Source organism: Schistocerca americana, chromosome 1, assembly GCF_021461395.2.
Source record: "Schistocerca americana isolate TAMUIC-IGC-003095 chromosome 1, iqSchAmer2.1, whole genome shotgun sequence".
Taxonomy (NCBI): domain Eukaryota; kingdom Metazoa; phylum Arthropoda; class Insecta; order Orthoptera; family Acrididae; genus Schistocerca; species Schistocerca americana.
Genome location: NC_060119.1, coordinates 30,161,342 through 30,172,954, shown reverse-complemented (window position 1 = coordinate 30,172,954; position 11,613 = coordinate 30,161,342). Strand labels below are relative to the sequence as shown.

General features: G+C 42.4%; 1 protein-coding gene across 1 annotated transcript; it reads right to left on the bottom strand.

Annotated features, from left to right (window-relative positions):
• Nucleotides 1-559: 559 nt before the first annotated feature.
• Nucleotides 560-1,474, bottom strand: LOC124545998. The gene has a single exon (XM_047124970.1). It carries the CDS (start codon nt 1,472-1,474, stop codon nt 560-562), a length of 915 nt encoding a protein of 304 aa, XP_046980926.1.
• Between the last annotated feature and the right edge of the window lie 10,139 nt (nt 1,475-11,613).

The following is an 11,613-nucleotide window of genomic DNA, read 5'->3' as shown; positions in this document are numbered from 1 at the left end:
ATTATAGTGTAATAACAAAACTTTTTTGGAATAATTCTTTTAAAATTAAAAAAATAGTATTACAATCTTTGTGATTATATAAAACAAAGCATTGTACATCAACTGTACTAATCTACTGCTTATACAGGGTATTCAGAAAAAGTATTAAAAGCTTGTAAGGGTGGTGCAGGGTAGGTTGTACTGAGAAATAATAGTTAGCAAAAAATTCGATGCGTTGCATCGTTTCCGAGTTTATTAACATTCTTCTTCTTCTTCTTCTTCTTCTTTATCGTCGCCTTGTCCCACGTTACGTAGGGTCAGCGTTGCTCTTCTCCTCCATAGTACTCAACCCATGGCCTCTTCCTTCTTCCATCCTTTCTCCCTTAGGTCCCCGGATATCTTATCCCACCTCATCTTCGGTCCTCCTCTCCTTCTCGCTCCTTCAATCTTTATATCTTCAACTGTGTCTCCGATATACTCTTCCCCTTTCCTCTGTAGGTGTTCGTACCACCTTAATCTGCTCTCTTGTATCTTTTTCCCCATGGGTCCCACGTTCACAGCTCCTCTAACAAATTCGTTTCTAATCCTGTCCTTCCTTCTTACCCCACACATTCACCTCAGAATCCTCATTTCCGCCACTTCCATCTTCCTTTCCTGGGCTACTGTGATTGGCCACGTCTCTGCCCCCGTATATCATACCAGGCCTTACCACTGACTTGTACACTTTCCCTTTCAACCCAGTGCTCACCTTCTTGTCACACAACATTCCAATAATTTTCCTCCAGTTGTTCCAACCGTAATTTTTACGGTGTTGTATCTTGCTTTCCAGTCCTCCGTCCCTCTGTATGTACGACCCCAGGTATTTAAATTTGCAGACCGATTTCAGCTCATCATCCTGGATCTTGCAAGACCTCATCTGGACATCCTTCAGTGCTAAATATTCTGACTTTGTCCTGCAAATTTTCATCCCTCTTTCTTCTAGTGCCTTCCTCCAATCCTCCAGCTTTTCCTCAAGTTCGTCTATGCTTTGCTCACAAAGAACCACATAATCCGCAAACATCATATTCCACGGCGCTTCCTTCTTCACATCTTTCACCAGCACATCCATAATCAGGTCAAAGATGTAGGGACTAAGCGCAGACCCTTGATGTAACCATACTTTTACTAGAAACTCCTTTGTCATGCCCACACTACTTCTCACCTGTCTCATTGCTCCTCTGTACATTTCCTTCACTACCCTCACATGCTTCTCTGGCACGCACTGCTCTCTTATGCTTCTCCATATTTCGTCCCTTGGGACTCTGTCATATGCTTTCTCCAAATCAATGAAAGCCATATGTAGATCTGCTTGTAGCTCCCCGTGTCTCTCCACTATCCGCCTTAAAGCATGTGTTGCATCAGTCGTTCCTCTTCCTGGCATGAACCCAAACTGTTCTTCACACACCACAGTCTCCTTGCGTGATCTTGCTTCTATAACTCTTTCCCAAATTTTCATTGTGTGTGCCATCAGTTTAATACCTCTATAGTTACTGCAGTCCTGCACATCACCTTTCCCCTTAGATATTGGGATCAGTTCTCCACTCGTCTGGCATCTCCTCCTGTCACCAAATCTTCTTCATTAGATCCCAAAGGAGCTCAATTCCCTTTTTACCGAGACACGTCGATACCTCAACGGGGATCTGGTCTGGGCCAAGTGCCTTCCCATTTTTCATCTTTTCAACTACCCGTTCGACTTCATCTCTACTTATATCCATCGTTAATCCTTCGTTTGCCCCTCCTTCCTCAGTTTTCACTCTTACATTTTCTTTTTTCAGCAATTTCTCAAAATAATTCAACCACCTTTGGATTAACATTGAAGTTAGCCAATCAGACAGCTGCACGCGGAGATTGAAGCGGCCCACCGGGTGCAATTAGTGTCAGTTGTTTTCGTTGCGTAGATGATGCAGCACGATACTGCACAGCCTTTGGATGGGGTTCGATTCTTATACTGCCACACGTCCAATTTTTGTATCACTTTCTTGTCGATTTCGGGAAACCAAAACACGTTTGGTGACCCCGTCACAGGCGGAACTTCTGAATTTGCGCCACCTCTCTGTATGGTCAAGTAGTTGTAACGCAAGTACAATGTGTAAAATATGTTATCACATTGAATAACCTTACAGAAGTTCACTTGAGTTTTGGGTGGTCACTCGGCATTATATTTTGTACACATGATGGGGATTTATTGAGGTGTATTTGCATAAGATACGTTGTATATATCCAAGCTGTGTAAATATGTATCCCGCCCTGTTATATCCAACCTGATGATCAGGGTGTGACAATACACTTTCCCTCGGAGCTGTAACATTTATTAGTCCTTTGAATAGTAAAGGTTTTACACACCAACGTAGAACTTCCTGCACTGTAGGAAATGGAAGCCCGGCAAAGAACAGCACGTTTATGGAAAGATCTCCGGGGATTTCTATAATTCGAACATATCTCTCGGCACGCCAGAAACTTCGCCTTTCCCATAGACAAGCCAATTACGTGTGAAATCGTTCAAGAACAAACCTCGCATTTCTTTAAGGATAATTTTGTCGTCATCGTTGGATAATTTTCAACATATGAAAGAACTGTAATAAATATGAAAACTAATCTTAAAGCTTGAACTTCTTTTGTACTGTATTACTCTTTAAGATATCAAGCACAAAGGTGCCACTAAAATTTTTGAATGACGGCAAAAATGGCTGGTCTTCTGGGCCCAAACTTTTACTAAGTGGCTTATCCTCGAAATGTTAAGTTTTGAATGACAGTCAAACGCTCCGTGACTGAAGAAATTCGTCGAAAATTCCTACACATGACATAATTCATCTTGCATAGAAGGAAATTTACTTTGAAAGTAACGCTTCACGAATCACCATCCGCACATTTTCCTGCGAGCTGTTAGAACTGTAAACAGTTGTGACGTCACGCTCATCGAAAGCAGTTTGTTGTTACGAAGTGCTGCACAGTCTTCGGTCTTTGTGACGTTCTGCTGTCAGCATACGGTTGTGTGTGCACTGTCTTCTGTTATCGTGAATGGTGCATTTTCTTTGCAAATTAACTTTTATTTTGGTGCTATCTCTCGTTTATGTTTTATTACTGCAGTATTATTCTGCAGTAGCGCTGTAAAGTGTACCAGTATTTACCAATCAAAATTACAGAAAATTGAACTGAAAACTAAAACAATGAAAAATTCCCGGAACTCTAATAAAATTCCGGGTTTTTCTTGGATTTTTTCCGGATGAAAAATTTCCGCGTTTTTCCCGGCTTTACCGCTTGTCCCGGGGCGTATACACCCGGATTCTGCTTGTATTTTCGATCTATATTCTTTACAGATCCAGTAATGGCAATTTAGATTTGCGGAAACCACCCATCATAAATAAAGATATAATAGGCGATCTTGGCTGTGAAGTTTTTTATTTCTGTACTTCATGCTAGTTACAGCGACCTCATACTTAAGTGACATCAGGCATATATGAAATTCAATTACTATCTAACTAGCCGCTGAAGACCACTGCACCAAAATAGAAAATGTCACCGGACAGCCTTTGAAATTTTGTCTGTGGAAATTGCGTTCACCGTGTAGAGGGAGAATCAATGAAATTGAGCTACCAAGCCGGTGCTGCGGAACTATTGGTACTCCTGATCAAGTCCGTCTGTCTTTTCTTTTCTTTTTACGCAAGCTTTTTTTGTTTTCTTTTTTTCTATCAGGACGTCGGGTATACCAAAGCAACCAGTTCGAAATTACAGTCCTGCCTATCTAGAAACAGCTAACTAATTCAAAACAGAAATTTCACTGAGATGTACAGTGACTCTTAAATAAGGACAATAGCTGAAATATCTTTGAACAAACTAGTTTCTGAATGAGCAAAGTAAGCACCCCCCCCCCCCCCCCCCCCCCACACACACCAGACTCGTCTATTACATTTTCATGTCAACTTTCAGCTAGAATTCCTCAATCAATGTACAAACATTTATATTCACTGCTGTCAAGAGGATCTTCACGTTCGTGGTGATTTCTTGTTACGTTTTGACCAGCCCCATAATCTGTCTGTTATTCCATTTTGTGACAATGGTAGCCAGAGAATATGAGGTTGACGTCCTGCATCTACCAACTGCGGCAGTGTTGTGATGGTATGATGTGTTAATTCTGTGCAGGTGTGGTATGTTCGCAGTCATGGTTGGATTTCACTCTTGGAGTAATCATTGGAGAGCACCTGTGGCAAAGGGAACAAGATGTGTTCTGTAACTATTATTGTGAGGCTGAAATTCAACCACAGTTGCCACTGACAACACCTGCATAGAACTAACACATCATACCATCACCATACTGTGACTGTGGACTTATCTAGGACGTAAGTGACACATATTTTGGCCCCCCTTGACACATAAAGGAATCACACTAGCTACTTCTGACCAGTCTGATGCAGTCTTCGTTTTCGTACAAGCACTTACAGTCAGTTCCAGAAGAAAGTGTACGCCATTTTCTGTATGATATAAAAGACACTATTATAAATATGTGTTTACACGAAAATAACTGTTATTACTACACTGAAGCGCCAATGAAAGTGATAGAGGCATAAGTAATCAAATACAGAGATATATGAACAGGTAGAATATGGCGCTGCGGTCGGCAACGCCTATATAAGACAAGTATCTGGCACAGTTGTTAGATCGGTTGCTGCTGCTAAAATGGCAGGTTATCAAGATTTAAGTGAATATAGTCTGCGCACGAGCGATGCGACACAGCTTGTCCGAGGTAGCGATGAAGTGGGAATTTTCCCGTAGGACCATTCCCCTAGAACTTAGAACTACTTTAACCTAAGTAACCTAAGAACATCACACACATCTACGCCCGAGGCAGGATTCGAACCTGCGCCCGTAGCAGTCGCGCCGTTCCGAACTGAAGCGCCTAGAACCGCTCGGCCACACCGGGCGGCTACGGCTAACCATGAGTCCTTGTGATGCAGAAAATATGTCATTTGCATGATAACTTTAACTGCTGTTCAACTAATATACTCCACCGTTTTTTCTGCTCCCCGATTAAATCAAGAAGCTCTCCGAAATCAGAGATGTCAATATGAGATGCAGTAACAATCTAAACTAAGCAAAATCTCGTGACCAGTCCTTACGCAGATATTTCAAGGCTGTTCATTTCGTTCAACGTGTCCTGTAACATAAAAAAATATGGCCGGGCTTCTAGCTGCGTCAGGTGGTCGAAATCCCACCTGCTTTCGACCGAGCTCTTCTCGGCCATTGTCGGCACACGACTGCTGTGCCGCCGGGGCCTCGCCGCTGTATAGGCTGGCGCGTTGCTGGTGCTCTCTTCCCCGTCACATACGAGACGTACTGCTTTCGTCGCGCATCCGCCGCACCCCCTTCAGCCTGGCGATGGCCTGGTCCCAGGGTGTGGTGAGCGGCAGACCGCCGTCCTTGTTGATGCTGGTTTGAGATATTTTTATTTCTATAGCTTCTTTTATAGCGCTATGTCAAAATCCATTCGTACTCGTAATGACATTTATTTCTATAACTTCTTTTACAGCACTGTCTCAGAATCTATTCGTCCTCATAACGACAGATCTTTCGTCAAACAAAAGACGATGTCGATTTTCCATACCGTGTTCTGCGACGGCTGATTTTTCGCTACAGCGTAGGCGTGAGCGGCTGTCGAGCTACTTTCGGCTCTGCTCCACAGTCCGTAGCTTTCCGCCGACGTTGTAGCAGCCACACTGACATGGCACTCTCTACAGTCCTGGCGTTCTGAGCCCGAGATCGTCCTTCACAGACCTCACGCGCTGTTGTATTTTTGCTGGGAGCCTGAAAACGGTGTCTTCTCAGAAGCCAACTAATCTATCGCGACACTGAGCCACAGAAAGGCAGAAACGAAAGTTTCTTGCTCTCCTCTTCGGTAGTGTTTCTCCTGCACGTCTCACCAGAGACAGCGAGTGGTACATAGTCGTGATTGTAGTCATTTTGAGGATAGAATTTTCGGAGATGACTTAGTTCTGGCGGCAAATTTTCAACGTCTGAGACCACTGTAGCACAATAGGGGAGGGTGTTCAGAATGGCAGCTTTCTGTGCCGGGCGGTGGTGGCTGAAGGCGTTCTGATACTGAGCCGTGTGAGTCGGTTTTTTGTAGATACTGTGGCTGAGGTGCCCATTGGTACTAAGGGTAGTAACGTCGTAAGCGATTCTTACCACTGAAACCCGTTCACCCTTAATTTTACGCCCTTTATTTTATTTCTCTCGCTGCTTTTTCGATATACAGATTGAACGGTAGGGCAGAAAGATTGAATCCATGCTTTGCACCCTGTTTACTCCAAACACTTCTCTCTCGTTCTCCCATTCATACTGTACTCTGTCGGTTTTTGTACTCATATGTGTTGATTAAAAGCTATTTTACTACTGCATATTGAACTCTTCTCTGATCCACTCATAGCTTTAACGATGAGTGAAAAAAAAAATGTTTTCAAATGTAGTTGGACGAGTAGGAACATAATGATAAAGTGTTCATTAATGTTAACGCTAATCATGTTTACATAACGTGTAAACTGACTCGTTAAACATCATTTCGATAAAAGAATCTTTCAAATGGTCTATGGATGGTGTAACTAACTAACTAACTACTGGGTTTCAAGCCGGACAGTAGTGCTATATGTGTGGTGTCACCGCCAGACACCACACTTGCTAGGTGGTAGCCTTTAAATCGGCCGCGGTCCATTAGTATACGCCGGACCCGCGTGTCGCCACTATCAGTGATTGCAGACCGAGCGCCGCCACACGGCAGGTCTAGTCTAGAGAGACTCCCTAGCACTCGCCCCCAGTTGTACAGCCGACTTTGCTAGCGATGGTTCACTGCCTACATACGCTCTCATTTGCAGAGACGACAGTTTAGCATAGCCTTCAGCTACGTCATTTGCTACGACCTAGCAAGGCGCCATATTCAGTTACTATGATTACTATCTTCAAGAATGTATTCTGAACAGATAATATTCTGAATCATGTTCCGTCAAGAGCGACGTTCATCATTAATGGATTAAAGTTATCAAACTAATTACGTCCGCTTTCTGAATTCTCATTCCTTGTCATGTTCCAGACCTCACGTCAGTATAGTTCTTCCCTCCTTACGCCAGCCTGCGTGAGCTAAAACGCGTGCATTTCGGCCTCCACTCGTAACACGGTGTTGGCTCTTCTGCTAACACAAAAATATGTACCGTCAGAAGACGACGAGCGTGACACTCCTCGAAACGTCGCTGTACCTCAACGGTGCCACCGCGCTGCAAAGACGAGAGCTTTTCTTTTGTAGTACACGCCGGGAAAGTAAACGCTCACACAGTTTGTAAGCTACCACCGCCAAGCCCTACTGGAATGTACAGTTAATGGGTCTTCCATTATAGAGAGCAGCTTCGGCACACTGTTGCCTACAAGGCATTGCGTGACGAACCGAACTTCTCGGACGCAACGCTGGCAATTTTCTCACACACCTTCGAACGGTAGCGTGCTAACCAAGTACTGCCTGTCAAGGCTGCAACCACGTGACGAGCCTTGGAGGCAGCGATCTGCTCGGTACGAAGATAAAAATAAATAGAACCAGGGGAAACAGGCCCATTAAACCGTCAGCATGTCTTCGGACCCGTCCCCGACTTTGAAAAGAAGACTATATTTTCAGCGCCGAGATGAAACGGGAAACACGCCATCGACTTGGTTCCGGGTCCACGGGGTTACTCAAGCTAGAGGGAATAGGCAGCTGGACGTAGAGTCTCCTACCCACTCACTTTACTTACGACCAATTGACAACTGTCATATTTGAGTTCTATCTTTCTTTATTTTTATTCTCTTTTTAGGGCTCCCTACTTCAGTCGCTAAAAACGGAGCCTTTTGGATCACTTTGTTACCCATCCGTCTCTCTGCCTGTCCGTTTGACTGCCCACCTGTTGAGAGCCCTTTCTCCCAGGGACGGGTGCGGGTGTGAACTTAAAATTTATGTCATGTGCTGAGGTCTACTGTCCCATGGCAGTGTGAAAAATTTAAGATTCTAAGCTAATGCAATCAAAAGATATACACATTTATGTCGCGTATTTCGATACTCCCAAGCTCAATCATCGCAAACTTTAGGGAACTTCCCACTGATCAGGAATCATAAAATTTAAGGGGGAGCAAAGTTTCACAGTAAAAATAAAGGAAATAATCCGTAAATTGTTAATGTGTAACTAGGTAACTTTTTTTGCTATCTGTTTGTCTGTCTGACCATCTGTTAAAACCGCTTTTCTCAGGAACAGTTAGAGGCTCAAATGGTTCAAATGGCTATGAGCACTATGGGACTTAACTTCTGAGGTCATCAGTCTCCTAGAACGTAGAACTACTTAAACCTAACTAACCTAAGGACATCACACACATCCATGCCCGAGGCAGGATTCGAACCTGCGACCCTAGCGGTCGCGCGGTTCCAGACTGTAGCGCCTAGAACCGCTCGGCCACAACGGCCGGCAACAGTTAGAAGTATCAAGCAGAAACTTGTGTCAAATACTTGGGTCCGTAGTTCCTTGACGGTACAAAAAATGTAAACTCCTTAGTTAATGCAGTCAAACGATACCGCCGTCTTTCAGAATCCGATTTCTAAGGATCGGGTGGAGGTGTCAAATTGAAGTTTTTGTCAAATAGTAAGGTCCATGGTCCGTTGGCGGTGTAAATAAGTAATGCAAGCAAAAGTTAATTGCAAGCAAAAGGTACGACCATATAAGTCACATACCATGTTATCTGAATCTTCTCTCGGTTCTTGGCAGAAAACATTATAACAAATTAAGAGCACTACTTTTCTTTTGTTCTACGGTATCACTGTTGTTTTATTAACCGGTTTTCGGCTTACAAGGCCATCTTCAGACCTTTGCTGACTGTTGTCGCCAAACAAGTTACAATGTTTGTAAACGACACTGGAAAAATACATGTATATATTCAATCTAGATGCGTAACATCTTTTCCATTGTCTTTCACAAACATTGTAACTCCGCCCGAAAAGACCATGTAGGCCCAACGGTACGACCGACCGCCGTGTCATCCTCAGCCCAAGGCGTTACTGGATGCAGATAATGTGAGCACTCACCAGAAACAACTCGTGTTTTCGATTCCACGTTAAACTGTAGGTCCCCTTCGTCTGATTGCATACCTGGGGTACGATGTGGGGAGGCAAGCCGCAAAAGTGGCATCCGGAAGTAAGAATTGCATCAGGCCATTGAATCACATATAAATGCTATTATCACTAATATTATTATTACCCTCTACACAGATAATTAATGTTGTACGGAACCCTCAGAGCGCTAGTCTTACTCTCACTTGTCCGTACTCCTTTATTTTTTCCCCTTTCTGCTCGTTTTCGTTGTTATTAGGCTATCCTTAAGAAACGAACTCGTGTAGTTAATTACGTGCTACTGATCTCTTAGTAGAAACAAGAGCAAGTCAACGCAAACTGACGTAAAGGTCATCCGCAGGCAGAGAACGAGATCACAGCGACATAAAGAATACTTTAAGAGATAACAATAAAATGCCTGTGAATTTTGCAGAAATTGTATAAAAATGCTATTTAAAAACAGTGTACCGGGTGAGTGACCATTATAAATGACAACCTTGATTCCTCTATGCGCGAGGTACATAAATTAAGTAAACACCGCTTACCGTATGCGCAGAGTAACTCGACACTGGAAATTACATATAGGGCAGCTTGACCTGACTCTTTGTTATTACTGACAATACCACTGTTGGTTCACTGAACCAAAGTGGGACCTTATTTCTTTGAGACAAAATATATTTTGCAAGACTCACCAGAGTAATGCCCTTGCCTCGTTTCGTAGCCTCGGAAGATCAAATGACGCAATGCCAAATTGAGCGTATATAGAACCATTTTGGGCATTCACAGATTTCCGCAGCATTATCAGCATATTACGGTGATGCGTAGACCGTTTGCTTTCTGAGAATAATTTAATCATCCAATAAAATCACATATATTTCTAAAGAAATGATTGGTGCTGGCCGGCATCGACTACCCACGGATCATAAAATAACGTCCGTGGACTAGTCCGGACTCTGCAGAAACCACGGCGCTCTGCCTCTTTCTTCTCTTGCGGGTGCAGCTCGTGATGAACACCTAGCTGTTTTGTGTATTGACGAGTCAGTTTACACGGTAGGTTACATGATCAATGTCAACATTAATGAACTTAGGATTTGTTTAGTCTTTCACATATAATCATACAACTGTACTTAAAAAGTAGATATTTGGTTAACAGAAATTCGTTCACGAAATAGAAGGAATTGTTCAGGAGAAATAGTTTTAGGCTAAATTTAAAACTTGCTTTGCTACCTGTCAGATATTTTACGTTATTGGGCAAATAATCAAACATTTTTGTTGCCCCATATTTACCTCCTTCCCGACCACTAACAGAAATAATAATGACTAATAAAGGTCATTTTTTTCTGTTGTAGGTCTATAGATCACTATTCTTCTCAATTATGGTGGGTATTTTATGACAAATTCCATTAGCGATATGTGCATTGTGAAGATTCAGTTAAATGACTAGCATTTGCTGGTGAACACCACATTTCATTCTTACTGCTCGCTTTTGTGCAATCAGTACTTTCTTTCCAAGTGATGAGTTGTCCTAGAAAATTATTCCGTAAGATGTTACTGAGTGGAAGTATGCAGAATATGTCAAGAGGTTGACCAGTTTATTTCCAGAACAAGCAATTACACGAAGAGCAAAACTAGTTGAACTTATTGTCTGAGAAACTCAGAAATACGCTTCTTCCTGTTAAAGTATTCGTCAGAATACATACCTACAAATTTTTAGCCTTCTGTCTTTTTGACTGTCTCCTGTTTATGTTCCATATCAATTGTTGGTATGGTTTTATTTGCTGTAGAGAGGTGAATATATTGTGTTTCCTCAAGATTTACGGAGAGTCTTTGGAGATCATCGTTAACAACTTCTTCTGTTGCTTTCTCTCTAGTGAGATTTAATATAACATTAATATCGTCTGCAAGACGTATTAATGTTGCGTGATGAATGTTAAGTGGAAGATCATTCCCATGTTGGGAAATAAGAATGGACCGAAAATTGTATTTTGTGGTACTCCTTGAGTGATTTTTTTTTCCACACCCCCCCCCCCTTCCCCTAAGTCATTGAAACTTTTCCTATTTCTCACATTGTTTGAATTAATCAGCAAAACTTTTTTGCATTCTTTTGGTTACGTATGATTCAAACAACTGGTTCAAACCAGTTGGCTGTACAGCTAGCAATTCCATAAAACTATGTTCTTCTAAGACGATAACATGATCTGGATCTGCGCAATGAAACGATTTTGGAAGATCACAAAAATTACCAAGTGGTGATATTTTACTATCCAAGGCTTGTAATATTCTTTGAGTGAACGTATGATTAACGTTCTCAGTCGAGCGAACCTTCTGGAATACAAACTGTGATATGCTAGGTAAATTGTTTCTATTTAAATGTGAGACTCCTTTGAATGCATCACTTTTTCGAATATTTTGTAAAAAAGTCTGCAAGAAAACTGGATGGTAATTACTCATGGTTTTATTGTCTGTACTATGTAATCGTGATGTGAGGG

Coding starts and splice junctions, on each gene's coding strand:
- LOC124545998 (XM_047124970.1), bottom strand. CDS start 1,474: ATGAAAATTTGGGAAAGAGTTATAGAAGCAAGATCACGCAAGGAGACT.